Below are 17,681 nucleotides of genomic sequence, written 5' to 3'. Positions count from 1 at the left end.
GCAATCATGAAACTGCATGACAGGGTAATCTTATACACTATTATTGAAAGGATTTAGTATGAATTAATAATAGGCACTTAATAGATATTTTTTTGTCTTTTGCCAATAAATGGCACACAGACAGAAATAAACTATGCAAGAACTGTAGAAAAAATGAAATTTACTTTACTGTCTGAAATAAAGGATTATTACTTAATAGATATTTTAAAGAGGAAGGGTCTAGTAAGTCTGCTTTAAGATGAAGTCACCTTCCTTTTTCTTGAAACCTTTAAATTCAAATCATAGGTACAGGAACAAATTAATTTAGTAGTTTGAATAAGCACTGTTGTTTTAAGCTTATGACATAATGTATGTATAAAAATAAGTAAACTGTAGCAAAACTAGCCATATCGGATTTATGTTACATAACTTATTAGAATGATAATTGATGATAATTGATTGCAAATAATATATTCTATTAAAATATCAGGACAATTTGATTTTTATATGCATGATAGTACTGGCTCTTTTACTGTTAGATTTTCTTGTCAGGGCCGTCTTAAACTATGCTGGGGTCCTTGGGCACAAGAATTTGGGGCCCTTTTGGAAAGTAAAGAAAGCAAATTAAACTAACATTTTTCTACTATGATCTTCTATTTATTATGGGTAATCAAATATACTGCTACTGTCTGTCTTCGGGGCCCCCTGAGGATGGGGGCCCTGGGCACGGGCCCCGTGTGCCCTTATGGTAAAGATGGTACCGTTTATTGCTAATATTTGTTCGAAAGCATTGCATTAGTGGACAATTTAAATAAAACCAGGGCACAATATTTTACTTTTTTTTAAGCTTTAAACCTCCTGAGACCCAGAAATAATTGTTTCGTTTTTGAAATTGGAACCCTTAGTTACACAATAAAAGATCAGAATAGATTTTGGAATTTGTACAAAACATTTTACACAGGGACATAGGAGGATAAGGTGTAAGACCCGACCATTTTTCGGCGAGTTGGAAGGACGTTACAAAGAATACATTACTTAATTCTCACTAACTTTTACCTCCTAATGTTTGATTTTTGACCACAAATAAAAGGTTAATACCAGTTTAATTTGTCTTCAAAATAGACTTGAGAATACACAATGATGCTAACTTGAAATCTACTACATTCTAAAGGACATTTTATTATACATTTACTATTACTTTATATTATTTTCATTCATCTTCATCACTAGTGTACGGACAAGTGGTGGCATTTTGAACAGAGCGGGAAATAGAGTCGTTATTATCACTAACTTTTTATGATTGAATGAATAAATTCAAATTTTATATGATATTTTCTTTACTTATAAAATCTATTTCTCTTGCTCTCTCACATTCAATCAGTATACTTTTTAACCATATACAACAACCTTAATTAATTACTGGCCAAAAACTTTATAAGCTGTAGATACAACAAAATAATTTTCACCTCAGCAGCTCGAACAAGGGTACTTTGCTTCTTAAAAACAGTGAGCAAAATGCGATTTTGCTCACTGAGTCATTTTGTCTCACTCAGTGAGCAAAATCGCATTTTGCTCACTGGGTGTCTCTCACTCAGTGAGCAAAATGCGATTTTGCTCACTGAGTGAGACAAAATGACATTCAAATGACCTTTATAGTCAAATGTCATTTCAACATGCGGGGTCTAATACAATTTCGATATACTTGGGTTCTATTATCTCTGTCCCTCTAGGTATGTTCTCACTGCTTAGGGTGAAAAATTTTGTGTACTACACGAGATCAAAGTTATTTACATCTCGTGCGCTTTTGAATCCCTTACTACGCTCAAGATTCTAAATTAGATTCACTCGCTACGCTCGTGAATCTATTATAGAATCTTTCGCTTGCACGGGACTCAAAATAAGCACTCGAAGAAATATCAAACTTTGATCTCTTGTTGTACAAATAACTATTGATGTTGTTGATTTAGACAACTGTTTGCTATATTTGTTGTTGTAATACGCTAGGCTAATAATTGAAAACAGCACAATATCAGAAATGTAAATGAAACAATATGAATGACCCACCAGAATCGTCAATTTTGAAGTGGATTGAACCATACGATAATCTTGTATATAACGATAACAATAGCGTGTACTGTATATCATGTGAAATAATTGTGTTAGCATAATTAGGTAAACATCGCAGCAGATACTTGAATAAATAAATAAATAAACTTTGGCACTACTTGAATAAGAATTACAAAGTGTAATAAATATGTTTTCGAAAAATCATTTAATTGTTATTCATCAATCATAAAATGCACCTAGGCGACTCCATTTCCCGCTCTGTTCAAAATGCCACCACTTGTCCGTACACTATTCATCACAGATATTGTTATTCAGTGTCATAAGGTTATGGTTTATTGTTTAATTAGAATTATTTGGAAAATGATTGGTAAGATAACATAACAATTATTGCTTAGCATGTTCTTCCTATGACTAAAACTGTGATATTTATAATTCCAAAGGCCTGTTGCTTTGTAAATAGTCCCAAAATTTAATTAAAATCGTCACTAATATTTCGTCCGTGATTAAATTAATCGTCATTAATAAACCTCGCCATTCACGCAAACTTATATGATAAAAAGTTGAATTCCAGTTTGAAACTTCGTATCTGTCAAACTACGTATTTCTCGACCGCCGCCAAGGAGCGGTATTTAGAAGCGACACTGACCAGGAAGAGTTGGGATGTGTGTTAGGGCATTGAAACTGACCTGGTGCAGAGCTGTCAGCCCGTCCACGTTCGCAGTGTTGATGTCGGCTCCCGCTTTCAGAAGACGTTGCACCTCGTCCTTGTCGCCTGACGTGCACGCCGCCAGGAACACGATCCCGGAGGAAAACTGGATCCTCGACGCCCGCTTAGGAGTCGGGCTCTGTTTATTGGTGTCGGATTCCTCCCATCGCCGCAGCTGCTCCGCGCGCTTGAACAACGCAGACGACGAACGCGTATCCGTCATTTTCAACTCTCTCGAAACACTTTCCACTCAATATGGTCCCAGAGAACACTTTTCACGACGCATAGATTATGTTTTTATTACATATAGTACACAAACGCCGAGTCCATAACTTAATTGCCAAAAAAGGAAACATGAAAGAAGAAACGTCCCTGCGAGATTGAGACTAAGACTCCTTTCATGCGATCATTGTTCATAACACTTGTTGAATTACACATGTAACACTTACGAATAATGATTTTATATACATGACATAACCAATGAGCTACACTTTTAGCGTGGCAGCCATTACGAAAATAATTTTACAGCCAACTAAACTACCGAAATGTAAAAAGTAAAAAACTATCAAGTGTGAATGACGGGAAGAAGAAAACACCCAGCGCCACCTAGCTACAAACTTTTTTGAACATTGTTGCCATGTATTGTCGGTCTATAAAGTATTACCTTGTTTATGGTGAATAGAATGGACAATGAGAACCGACTAACGTTAATAAGTATTTTCACACTCATGCATAATATCAAGCCCGCTCCACACTCGTGCACGAATCACGGCGCGAAGTTCGCAGATCTGAGAAATCGACTCCACACTCGCGTTCGCGGCTTCACGCCGTGGTTCGCGCACGAGTGTGGAGCGGGCTATTTTCGCAGTGTTATTTTAAACGTCAAACTTCTTTGAAATTATGACGTATAAATAACACTTGCACTGCGTGGGCTGTCAAAATCACTGCAGACTTTTCTTGGTCTAACTTTAATACTTTTAAACGAGCATTTTTGTTTAATTTATATATATATATATATATATAGATCGAAGATCGGAGATCTCGGAAACGGCTCTAACGATTTCGATGAAATTTGCTATATGGGGTTTTTCGGGGGCGATAAATTGATCTAACTAGGTATTATCTCTGGGAAAACGCGCATTTTTGATTTCATGATGTTTTCCGAGCAAAGCTCGGTCTCCCAGATATTTTGAATTTAATTACAACAGACATAAGTCAATACAAGTTAAAACATTGATTGACTTGATTATGTAACCCTAACGATCTGATTATTTTTAAGCAATTTGTTTAGAGTTAGACCAAGAAAAGTCTGTAGCGATTTTGATAGCCCACGCAGTGCAAGTGGTATTTATACGTCAATTGTGTAGTTAGTTTATCATTATCAATTTATCACAAATCGCTCTAGCTAGGTCGTATCTCTGGGAAAACGCGCATTTTTGAGTCTTTATATGTTTTCCGAGCAAAGCTCGGTCTCCCTGATATTGGTGTATTAAACAACATACTAAAAGTAGCGGAGGGTGGGAGTGAAGCTCACGGGTAGGGTACCCCAACCCTCCGGTTCTTTATCCGGTTATGACTATGCCAAAATACGCTTATGCAGTGGCTTATGCACATATTATTTCCCCCGATTGACAATTTTTGGTTTTCATTTAGTGTACTATTATTTGTCTTTCAGGAGAATACAACGGCAATATAATTGTATGGTATGAATACAATGTCAAGGGCCCTCCAAACTCATGGGCGAATCACTACGCGAATCTGCGAACGTAAGTCCATATTACACACTGTTATTTGGCTCATCTATTTGGATTTGGTATTTGTTTTTTTTTTACACCTAGCTTAAAGGGATAGCGGACTTGAGAATTTCACATGGCTCATTATTTTTCGGTCATACAAAATATGGAACAGCAATATTTATTACGCATATAATGGGTTTACTAACGAAAGGGCCAAAAACGTTTCCCAAAGTATCACATCCCAAACTATGTTTCCCAAATTATCATTTCCCAAAAAAACGTTTGGCAAAACAACTTATCGCAATTTTTTAGTTAGCAATAGTCTTTTTTGGCAAGTTTTTGTTTAGCAAATAATTACTTGGACAAGTTTCATTTTACCAAGTATTATTTAGTCAAATGTATCATTAAGCATAACTTACATGTCCCAAAATATTGCATATTGCATGGCATACAATTAACATACCAATAGAGGGCTTGCAGTATTTTTATTTTTGCTTTCATTTGAAATACTTAATCCCGACCTTGGTTTTTTTAAGATTTTGGTTATGTTTTACGCAAACGGATGTGATTTGTTGAACCATAAATATTATAATGTTTAAGAAAAAAAAACCGGTTTCTATGGGGGCAGGTGAAAGATTACTGTACATAGTCGGTGCACTATATAGAAAAGGAGGTAAAACCACCCACTTTTCTAGTAGCATTTCGTTTCTGTAAGGCTCGCAGTTCTAACTTAACCTAACCTATTTTTGTTCGGTCCTGTGAGGATCGCAGTTCAAACCTAACCTAACCCACTTAACGGCGCGTGCAGTGCGGTGTATGGGGGTTTGAACGGGAGGGGATATTAAGTTTGGCATCATTATACTTTATACAGTACATTTTATGGTTTAGGTATCCTAGTGGGGTTTTCCGGGTCAAGGTCCGGGTCCAGATCCAAGTGAAGGTCCAGGTCCAGATAAGAGCCCGCATCCAGGTCCAGGGCCAGCTCCGGGTCCGAGTCTAGGTCCGTCAGGTCCTAGGGTCAGGGTCCGAACCGGGTGCGGATTTAAATAGAGATGCCTACCTATTTGCCAAATTTGCGAGTGACAATTTGACCAAACATCTTTTTGGAATATAATATTAGCCAATAAAAAAACGTTTGCTAAATAAGTTTTTGTCCTAATAATATTTGACAAAGTAAAATCGTGCCAAATGATAATTTGACCAAATAAATTATATGCGAAGTGTGACTTTGCTAAAGGTTCCTTTGGGAAATGAAACTATTGCGATAAGTTTGTTGGGAAGTGAAATTTGGCGAAAGGTATTTGGCCGAAACGAAAGTACACCCATATAATTGCAATGTAGGCTGTCTACGTATAGAAAAATAAACTGTCTGTCAATCGGAAGTCGTCAATATATTCTCATGTGCTATTTTACATTCGTGCTTATTTCAGTAGTTAAATCCCTATTTTACACTGGCGACGAAAGGAAATAAGGAAAAGCGTGCTTGCGGTAATTTATTCTCACCATACATATATAAAATAGGGCAAGAAAATGCCGATTGGTAAAATAAAAGAGTTTGACGTTAAAAACGGAACATGGTCGGCTTACATTGAAAGAATGGAAATGTATTTTAAGGTAAATGATATCAAACCGGAGAATCAACTGCCTACATTGATAGCTACAGTCGGGGACGAGGCGTATGAGCTGATAACGAACCTCGCGAGTCCGAAGAAACCATCGGAGCTAACATACGATGCAGTTGTCAAATTAGTCAAAGATCATTTACAACCGACTCCGTCAGTTTTAGCGGAACGTTACAGATTTAGGCAAAAGAGACAGGGCACGGAATGTATCAGCGATTATGTGGCGGAGTTGAAGAAGGCAGCCCGGTTTTGTAAATTTGCGACTAATCTAAACACTGATCTGCGGGACCAGTTCGTATGTGGTATCAGAAGCGATCAGATTAGAGAACGTTTGTTTGCCGAAGATGAAGGTTTGACCTTCTCGGACGCGGTTAAGAAAGCGACGACTTTAGAGGCCGCAATCAAAGATTCGGCTGCGGTTGACGGTTCGGCGGGAGCGGTTAACGGCGAGGGTGCTGGGGCGGGAGCGGACCCAGTACACGCTATAACCGCGGCATACGGTCGGCGTATCAACGCTGGCGGCCACGGAGGACGTGGCGGGACGCGCGGATCGCGCGGACATGGTGGTTCACCAGGGCGGAGTTCGGGTGGAGGCACCCACCACTGCGGCGGGTGCGGTGCGAACAGCCATACTTACCAGACTTGCAGGTTCCGGAGTTACGAGTGCAGCCGGTGCCGGCGCATTGGCCATTTGCGTCGCGTCTGTCCAGAACTGACAACGGAGGGGTCGCGCGAAAGACGGACTAATCTACATCAACTATGCGGGAAAACGGAAGATGACGGAGAAGAGCATCGCACGTTGGAGGCCCTGCAGGAGGAAGATTTTCATCACTTATGCTTAAGTGACTATCCACCGGTGAGATTACCTGTTTCCATAAATAATCATTCACTGACTATGGAAGTCGACACGGGTGCGGCTGCGTCCTGCATAAGTAGTGAGACATACCACACCTATTTCAAGGATATTCCTTTACAACCACCAGGTGCTTCTTTTACGTCTTACAACGGAACACCACTGACTCCTTCCGGAATGATAAAGCCCAAGGTTCGTTATGGTGCTACAGAGAAAGAGTTAGAGTTGTTTGTGATTAAGGGTGGTAAAACCCCATTAATAGGTCGACATTGGTTAGTGGAATTAAAAACAGGCATTCCGATTTTTGATAACTGTCATCATGTAGGTGGAAATAATGAAAATCCTAAATTAACTGATAACATTAAAACTTTATGTGACAGGTATAAGGAGTTGTTTCAAGGCGGATTAGGGCGGTACACGGGCGGTAAAGCGACGTTGCAGTTGCGGCCCGGCGCGGTCCCGGTATTCCACCGTGCGCGTCCGCTGCCGTACGCGTTACGCGCACGCGTCGACGCCGAGCTGGACGCCATGCTACGCGATGGCATCATCGAGCCCGTCGACTGTTCCGACTGGGCCTCTCCATTGGTACCGGTAAACAAACCAGACGGCTCCTTAAGGATTTGTACGGATATCAGGTTCCAAAGTTTCTGGAACGGGATATACAAGAGACTGTCTACCCGATCGCCGCTTCAATTGATCGACATGTCTATGTACCACTGACCCATCAGCCCCCTTGAATAATATGGCATCATATAATATTTAAGTGCGTTTTATTTATTTGACCAATTTCATTCAGATATTGTTTCTAGAGACCAAGAAAAGTCTGCAACGATTTTGATAGCACTCGCAGTGCAAGTGTTATTTTAAACGTCAAACTTGTATGAAATAATGACTTATAAATAACACTTGCACTGCGTATGCTATCAAAATCGTTGCAGACTTTTCATGGTCTAACTCTAAGGACAGACAGAGTCAAGCGCTATTTTAACGCGCGTTGAAAAAGCTGCCGTGCGAATGGGGGCTAAACCAATTTTTATAAACACTAATTTTTCACTTCGTGTAAAGCTGCTTTAAATCGTATATCAAAACCATAGACAGCGTCACATATTCTTGATTTAAAAAAGCGTGTGATGAAATTACTGTTAAAAACCTAAAGAATATTATAGGTAAAATCGAAATAATTCGTTATTTATCATAATAAAATTAAAGGAATTTAAAAGATAAAATGTAAACCAATATGATTTCCCTAAAAGAGAACAAACCTGTTTTGAGCTGGTGCAGACGCCATCTAGTGTTCTAATGGAAGACTAACAGTTCCTATACTACAGTACACTCGGAGTCACAAATTGTTCGAAATTCAAGATGGCCATGTGTCACGATGGTCTCTTGAAGTGTTCTCGCTAAGTTTATTTGTTTTGTGTGAAAAGAGTGTTTTACCACGATGGCTGACTTAAGTGTTGATATATCAAAGTTGCCGGACGAGATAAGAGACAAATTAGCTGAATTGGACTTAGAGTTATCCGAAGGTAAGAGTGCAGTAACTTGCGGATCACCATAGATCGATAATTTGTTAACTTAAGTTTATTTTGTTACCATTATTATTGTGTAGTTGATTTTTTCTGGGTAAGGACAATTGTGTCCGTTGGGGCATAAAATATTTGTTGATGGCACAGAACAGGTTTATCTAGTATTGACGCAATCTGTGACAGCTGACGATGTTTTTAGCGAGCGCGAGAGTAGCGTCTTGTGTTTTCTTAGTTCTTGGAGTACTGATAATGGTATCGGGGCTACGGCTCACGGTCGAGTTGTTACGCGTTTTGTCACACATCGGCTGTCAAGGAATGCAATTGTATGCACGATGGCACCCCAGCCGCAGGGAAATATTCCGAACGATCGTAGAAACTTTGCAGCAAACTTACATACCGCGAAGATTTTACCCTAAAGCAGCTCTTTGACGCTTCTGTGTTGTATACAAAGTACATGAATGTAGTTTTGCATGTGTTTTCCTTATTAACTGGTGTGAGTGACTTGTCGACCATTAATAAAATACCCCTCGCGCTCGCACAATGCAGTATTACTCATACTCTTTGTACATATTTACATCATACTCAAATACAATTTAGGCGTCTGTGTTTTGAATGAGGTACTAAGTGCTTACAAATTGGCGTTTTTGAATTCGATTTTACAGTTAGAGATACACTGATATACACTGTTGTTAGTTAGAAATCTTTATCATTTGATAAGAATTTTCTTGAAAACTATTGATTCATAAGTAGATATGTAGCACTGCAGTATAGTTATATTATATGATGTTGTTGATAAGCATCTAGACCAGGCTATCTAGTTTAGGTGCTATTTGATACCTAATTGAACTGTCAATTGATAAGTCAACAAACTCTTAAAGTAATTCATCTATCAGGGGACACATAGATAAACATCATAAATGCACACATACTAATATAGTTAGGGAGGAAAGATGGGTAACTTAATACATGAATATTAGGTGCTATGTTATCTAATAAAAACAATAACATTACTGACCCCGACTAGGGGATTTATTGGTAAAATTATAATATAATACTGAAATTAAATACTAGGTGGCTGCTATAATTATAGGCTAGTGTATAGTAATTGGCCACTTTTAATAATAAGGTTTCAATTGGCGTGTTTCTTTCTGATTTGTAAGGAGTGGCTAATTACTATATACTGGCCAATAGCTCTATAGTCACCCTGCTACTGAAAAATAATACCATAAATCCACCTAACTACAGTCCAAAAGCTTGCAACTATATTATTCGCCTGGCCCAAAATTGTATGACATAAAATATTCTCTTTATATTTACCTTGTAGGCCTACTATACAAAATTTACCTATTTTTAATTTGAACCTTGTTGTATAGTAAGTAAGGATGAATTTCATTTGTTTGAGAATTCAATTAAAGTTTCATTCTATGGAACTTGCTAACTATGTAAACAAAAGTCACTAGTAAATTCATCATTCAAAGACTGTTTCAATATGGCGGCTTGTTTACATAGTTAGCAAGTTCCATAGAATGACACTTTAAACAAAAGAGTTATGTTATTAGGAGTTTGTAAAATTGTCCAATTCAAATTTCATTCTTATAAGAATAGATGTATAATTCTTATATGTAATACACAATTACATTAATTGGATTGTCATAAATATACAGTTTGCCATTCATAATGGTAAACAAAATATGTAGTTCCAAATATTTTATACTATTGTACAGTCAGCGTCATATAGTAGGTAGCATCCAAAGTATTCAAATAGTTCGGTACACCATGTATGCTTTAGTATGATGCACCTATGACCTAGAATCTTAAGACACTTAACAAATAGTATATATTTTGTCTAGAAGTCTTCTAGAAATCGATTTTCGGTCATGTCATCTCGGATATGGGTATATTTAAGTATCAATGCAGTCAGTATGATGTCCTGAATACAAATATATGAGATGAGTGTGATGACAATCGCGAAAATGGTGGGGGTAGTTACTGTGACATCATAAAGTCGGCAGTACAAAGATTTTTTTAAACCTACCATGTGGGGTACAAAATTAAACGGCTTTGTGAGTAGATTACCTATATATAACATACTATAACAATTTCGCTAAGGTACTTGGTCTAAAAAAATATTAGAAAACGTTCTAAATTCTCACAATGCAGAGTTGATTTTGAACTGCTTTAGTTTGAAAACTACTGAATGGATTATTCCAAAATAAATACCGTGACTGTGAATATCTCTATATAATGTCCAAAAATAATTATCCAAAAATGTTAAAAAATAAGGGAAGTACATCCATTTGAATATCAGAATATTTTTTTGTTATAGGAAACTACTAAAATATACAATTTTTTCCACTGAAAACAAACCAGTGATATTTCCGGATCCGCACCGATATGACTTTGTTTCTGTCAACTGAAGTTTGTGTGCGTGAATTAAGTGATAGGTATAACTGTTTATGACTCAAAGTTACCTTTATTTACATGGCTCCACACCTCATTAGTATTTTTACGAAAAACTGTGCGAATCACAGATGAATGTCTCTTCAGTACAGTCAGCGGCAGAAGTTGGTAAGCGGGCGAGGTGTTCAAAGTTACCTTGGCACGCTCTTATTCTCTTAACAATAAAGTCGCGTCAAGATCATTTATGAACACCTCGATAGCTTAGCAACTTGTGCTGCTGAAATTCATCTGTGATTTTGTTACTCTTTTAGTGCATTGTTACCGACTAAGAGCTCGGTAGCTAGCGCACATTGGCACGATCCGATATCGGATGTCGGATGATCCTTGGAGAAAAGCAGCTACTAGAAAGTGCCCTATGGCACGAAGTCATTCATTTTTGGTTCAAGGTTCTTTTTTTTAACAACAAATCTTTTAAACAATGAGTAATAGAGTACATATAAAAGGCGCTTTTTAAATTTTGACTTCTTTATGGTCGCATCCGACATCCGAATTGGATCGGAAAAAGTGAAAATGCCCTAAAAGAAGAACTGTATGTATATACTTATGTTTTTATATTTTACTTGTTGAATAAGATATAAAACGATGGATTATAATTTTAATTGTTTTATGTCTTAATCGGCCGCCATGCCAGTGCTATGCGAATATTTTTTCCAGCAACGCTATGCCTACTATTTATGTATTGACTGATGGACCGTGCTGTTTCGTGATCTTGATAATTATAAAATGCCTTGCGAATTATTAAATAATTACTCTTTATAAATACTAATGGGGCGTGGAACGGTCTACTAACAATAAGCTATTCAAAATGGGACTTTAGTCCGTAAGGAACAGAGTTCAATTTCATACGAAAGCCGGTACGCTATTCCAGGCATTTTAATATGAATTTACTTAAAATTGTGCAACTGATGAGAGCACGAAAGTTATTTATGTTAATTCGGTCGAATGCACGTTGTTCGTAAATAAACCTGAAAACAGCATTTATACACGAATTACTGCATACAAAATTAGAGTTGAATACAGAGTTTTTAGGGTTCCGTACCCAAAGGGTAAAACGGGACCCTATTACTAAGACTCCGCTGTCCGTCCGTCCGTCCGTCCGTTCGTCCGTCCGTCTGTCACCAGTTGAAATTTTCACAGATGATGTATTTCTGTTGCCGCTATAACAACAAATACTAAAAAGTACGGAACCCTCGGTGGGCGAGTCCGACTCGCACTTGTCCGGTTTTTCCTTAAATATTATGTTCTGATTCAAATCTGACTTCAAAGTCTTGTCTGTAGGGGCCCATTTGTTTCTTAACCGTACAAAAAACGCGGCTCTATTGTTACTGTCTTACCACTACCACCATCAGTCCAATATCTTGGTCCAATGTCATTGCGTCTCATTCTCTCATTAAGCAAAATGTGAGACAATATACACATTGGACGAAGAAATCGGACATGTGGAATACCACCCTTAGACCCACTTGCACCATTCCACTAACCCGGGGTTAACCGGTTAAACCTGAAGTTACCATGGTTACCAGTACAATTTGACACTGGGTTGACGGTTAAACCGCTTAACCCCGGGTTAGTAGGATGGTGCAAGTGGGCCTTAGAGACGTGTAAATATATTTTTGGAACATTGGCTTGTAAAGATGTTTGTGAACTCGACTGTACGTCGGCACAGAATAAATAATAGTACTAGGTACAGAAGACTCACTCTCTAACAAAACGCGTCTGTTACGATCAGCACAGATATGGCCGCTAGGTGGCGACAGCGCCACGCGCGGCTTATGGCTTTCCCCAAAATTGGGGCGGAACGGATGTACTTTTAGCTACCTGTAGCAAAGCGACGAAATCGCGGAGTGAGTCACGCCTGACGTCGGTTTAATCCTTCCTAAGATAGTCGGTAAAAGTCCAGCCGGTGGCATGTTAATTAAATGATATGAGCTTATGGACGCCTCCTGTTCCTTTGTCTGGCGCTAACAGCAATCTCAGTAATAATATCCTCTAAGGGAATTTTTAAAATGAACTTTAGTAGGAAGACGTTAAGACTTATTATTGTTCGATCGTGACACTTAAACAATTGACTGGACAATTTAGCATCCGGACAACAAGTTTAGTGTAATAACACTAATAACAGCGCAATGAGTGAAGTGATATATGTAAATATATTTTTTTGTTAATATTGTGAATTTATGATACGAAAAATAACGATACGAATATAAGTTTATTGAAATGATATTGCGATTTGTGCAAGCGTACGAAGGGATATTCAATTCAACTTCAATGGTTACGAATTACGATTCTATAAAATTCATGGATTCCAGGCAAATAAGAATTTAATACAGATTGATACAAATATTCTTGGAAAAGTTGTTATATTGTAAAGTATATCAAAATGGATGTACCTATTTATTGTGCAAATTCTAAATAGCCAGTCCCTTTAAAAATAGAGGCCAACATTAAAACATTACTTTTAAGTTTATTGGTTTTGACTAACTTTATACGTACTTAGCCTGAAGTACGCGTGAAAAGTAATACTTAACTCATCATTTTCTAATATCATCAAAATGAGATATGTCTCTATATGAAGCCTTAGCACGGATTAACAAATTATACACCTAAACCTTCCTTAAGAATCACTCTATTGATAGGTGAGAAATGCATGAAAATCCGTTCAGTAGTTTTTGAGTTTATCGTGAACATACAAACTCTCAAACAGACAGACGCGGCGGGGGACTTCGTTTTATTAAGGGGCCCACTGATTAACAGTCCGCCGGACGGAATCGGCCTGTCAGTTAGAACAAAAAGTTGACAGTTCCGAACAACTGACAGGCAGATACCATCCGGCGGACTGTTAATCAGTGAGCCCCTTAAGGTGTAGTGATTGTTAGACTGTGACAGGTACTTTTGACCGCGAATTGTAGAAATATCTCTATTTGGAAGATTATTCCAGGATGGCAGATACTTTTGGCGCGTTGTTTCATTCGCTACTACTGATGCTGACTGTACAAATAATTGGAAAAAAAAAAATTAAAAACTTGAAACTGACTTTTTTTGCATAAGTCATATAAGTGCCTAGAATCTCTTACTTTCGTATTGACGGCGCATTCACCAAATGTTCTCAGTAGTTATGACGCCACCACACTCTACACAACATAGGTCACCAAAATCATAACCCCCTTTACTTACCATAGTTGGGTAAAAATAACGCAGTAGCATCGTTTTTCCCTTCCTACAGTACAGACCCCTCATATTGTGTCAATGGGTTAATACTCAATTAGGACACGCCGGCACCAGGGGACCGTGCTATTTTATGATTATAACAAAACTAAAGTAGGTACCTATCTATTCAGCCTCCGACCAACCGTCGCACTAGTTGATAGGTTTGTAAATTACTATGAATACTTAGTAATGTGAAACATTTGAAGACGAATGTGGACGTCTGCGCTAAATCGCCTTGTCACACAGTCGACGTAATAAATGTAAATATATAATCTTTGACGTCGACTGTACAAACGTAGTCCCTGTTTTCCTTTTTGGATATTTTGACACAATTAAATAGATACGTATAACATATCAACCACAGCTATGCCACTTCGTTTGATTTTTTAGAATTAACTTATAATCTGATACCTTTAAACGAGCAGTTCTTGTTTATTTATATGTATATGGCATATAAATCGATCTAGCTAGGTCTTATCTCTGGGAGAACGCACATTTTTGTTTTACGAGCAAAGCTCGGACTCCCAGTTATTTAATTATTACTAGTAGTTCGCCCCGAACTGAGAACTCGCGGTTTGCCAAAAATTATATAGAGCGATTGACTTTGTTGCACCTACTTACTCGTATAGTTCGACATAAAATAGTAGAAAATAATTTAAAAAAAACCGACTTCTATGGGGGCCGGTGAAAGATTGTTGTACATAGATGGTGCACTATGTAGAAAAGGAGGTAAAACCACCCACTTTTGTAGTAGGTAGCATTTCGTCTCTGTAAGGGTCGCAGTTTTAGCCTAACGAACCCACTTCTCTAATAGCAGTTCTGTTCTGTGAGGATTGCAGTTCGAACCTAACCAAAACCACTTTTCTAGTAGCCTTTCGTTTCTGTAAGGCTCGCAGTTCTAACCTAACCCACTTTTTTTCGGTTCTGTGAGGATCGCAGTTCAAACCTAACCTAACCTACTTAACGGCGCGTGCGGTGCGGTATACGGGGGTTTGAGCGGGAGGAGCTAGTAAGTTTGGCATCATTATACCTTATACCTACATTTTATGGTAGGTAATCATAGTGGTTTATTTAGCTTAGGTATCAGTAGTTTTCCGAGTCCGGGTCCGGGTCCAGTTCCGGGTCCAGGTCCAGGTCGAGTTCCAGGTCTAGGTCTTGGTCCAGGTCCAAGTCCAGGTCCATGTCTGGGTCCAGGTCCGGGTTCAGGTCCAGATAAGAGCCCGGATCCGGGTCATGTCTGGCTAAAGCGGACAGCGGAGTTTAGTAATAGGGTCCCGTTTTTACCCTTTGGGTACGGAACCCTAAAAAATCACAATCGAATCTCCTCCTTTTGAGATTTGGAAGTCGTTTAATAAATGAGGGCTTCCCTTTCTACGTAGCGGTCACATTTTTGACGTATAATGCTTACACATGGCAACAATTTATAGTCTGCCAAGCCATTTCCGTCAGTAGAAAAATCGGCTAAAAAATGTAGGCGCGAAGGGTTATCGTCCCATAGAAAATTTGAATATCGCGCCTTTTTATACTGACAAATTTGTTTGACCGACTATAGTATGGAAATTTTAGAGTTCCATTTTATTTTATTTCTACTATTTTATGTCCCACTATAGGCGGCAATGGATGAAAAATCGCGTGGATATATTACAAGGTCTGTGGAGCCCTTAACTGATACTGTATCTGTGGTAAGCCGAAATATTTCCTGTCAAATGTCAAATACCTATATTATGTTTATTTTTATCTTGCTAATAATTTGCTAATTATTTCAAAATAGTAGATTTAAAAACGATATTATAAAAGTGCAAGCCGAGCCCTTTCATTTGATACCAAACTCGATCATACTTTCTTGCAAAAAATGACCAGAATAGCAAGACCCCTCACAAATAGCTTTTTAGCCTTCTAAGCTCTTCTAACTCAATAACCCCTTGATCGAGCCTGCTCATAATTTAATGACTAAAATATAATGCCCTCGACTACACGTTTACCCAATTTCATTTAAATTAGAACAAATTTTCTTAGGTTCTTGAGTATCAAACTATCCTCTGATAGTTCAGCTTAAAAACATCGAAATGCCGGGACGTGCCCCTAGCCAGCCGCGTGTCCCAAGTCGAATGTAAGAACTTCGTTCGCTTCGTTAGCTCGTTCGATAAGAGTTAGGAGCATTTATAATTGATTCAAATCTTCACTGTCAATGAAATTGCTGTCTAAACACATGAACTCCTAACTATAATAATTATAGGTAATAACTCGTAATGAAGTACTCCGAATATGAAATTATTCACAACTCTGCGAATGAAATACCTTTGAAATGCTGCCATAGTTGCGAAGCGCACTCGTTTTCAATGTTACGGGAACGTCGGTATCAGAATTGCGATAATGCAGAAATCTATCGGTTTCGAGATTCGCAGAACGATTCGAACTTTAAGATACGTCAAATATTACGTCTCGGAATATCGGACAGATTTTTACGATATTTCTATACCGGAATTGAATTGAAGAGGATCAATATACAAATATCAAAATTCCGGTATTAGATTTTTTGTTACATTATATAAAAAAATATGAAAATACGAAGAAAGGTGCGATATTTGCGAATGTTTAGTTTAATATACCTATCCAAATATTCCATATTCACTCCGTACTGCATTAGTTATCTTCGTTTCGTTTATCAGTGTTGTGAATGTTGTGATCAAATTATGACCCATTTTCATTGGCTACTAGTATTTAACTGATGTTACCTTAAAAAAATTAAATGGTTTTTTTTCTATACCTATTTTAATTCCGGAATTCTGGTATTGAAAACTTATTTAACGGAAAAATAATAAAATATCCGTGATCACCCGGGTTGACAGTGATTCCATTATATATCTCACTTGTTGAAATCAACGAGCAAACGTGTTAAGTAATCATATTTCAACTTGTACAGTCATCGTCATAAATGTGTTTGCAGTTTTACACTTTGCTCCTTTGCAATAAGGCGAAATATTAAAACATAATTTTGTCGTCGACTGTATATCGAACAAAGTCAACAAAGCATTCAACACAACTCTCGTTTCGCGACAGATCTATTTTTTACCACGATCGGTGTAGCTATTGTTTACTTTTTGTTTACCCGTACTTGACTTTTTACCGACATTTTCTATTATTTTCTGGTTAACCAACATTGTAAACGTTTAATACTTGTCACGCATAAACAGACATATTTATTTCATATCGTTTTATGATGTATTTATTACTTTTAGTTGTATTGAAAAAGAACTTTTCCCAAAAACACGTGGAAATATTGTCATTACTTTCGTCATAGTTCTAATACGGCCCCGACACTATCATGAATACTGAAATTACTTTGAAGGAACGACGTTTTTAGTGATAGTTTAGGGATTGTAATGAAGGAATGACGGCAAGTAATGAAGTTTATTTTAATAATTTCCGTCAGTATTGGAGTTATGTCAAAGTAATGATACTAGGAATGACATTAATACTGACAGTGAATTGATTAGAATGATGGAATCAGAAATGACGGAAAGA

The 17,681-nt window shown here is 37.8% G+C and overlaps 2 protein-coding genes across 4 annotated transcripts in view; one reads left to right on the top strand and one right to left on the bottom strand.

Moving 5' to 3' along the window:
* Nucleotides 1-3,358, bottom strand: part of LOC134804150 (protein phosphatase 1 regulatory subunit 12B) — a 103,987-nt gene extending 100,629 nt beyond the window's left edge. Inside the window, exon 1 of the mRNA XM_063777095.1 lies at nucleotides 2,733-3,358. Within this exon, the coding sequence (XP_063633165.1) occupies nucleotides 2,733-2,975 (243 nt within the window). The 5' untranslated portion in view covers nucleotides 2,976-3,358. The remainder of the gene's footprint in view (nucleotides 1-2,732) is intronic.
* Nucleotides 3,359-8,286: 4,928 nt separating this feature from the next.
* Nucleotides 8,287-17,681, top strand: part of LOC134804037 (disco-interacting protein 2) — a 136,569-nt gene continuing 127,174 nt past the window's right edge. For all 3 annotated transcript variants that reach the window (XM_063776911.1, XM_063776910.1, XM_063776909.1), the window contains exon 1: nucleotides 8,287-8,489. In XM_063776911.1, coding sequence (XP_063632981.1) covers nucleotides 8,405-8,489 — 85 coding nt within the window. In that variant the 5' untranslated portion in view covers nucleotides 8,287-8,404. The remainder of the gene's footprint in view (nucleotides 8,490-17,681) is intronic.

Source organism: Cydia splendana, chromosome Z (genome assembly GCF_910591565.1).
Source record: "Cydia splendana chromosome Z, ilCydSple1.2, whole genome shotgun sequence".
Classification (NCBI taxonomy): Eukaryota; Metazoa; Arthropoda; class Insecta; order Lepidoptera; family Tortricidae; genus Cydia; species Cydia splendana.
This window is presented reverse-complemented; position numbering and strand designations above follow the sequence as displayed.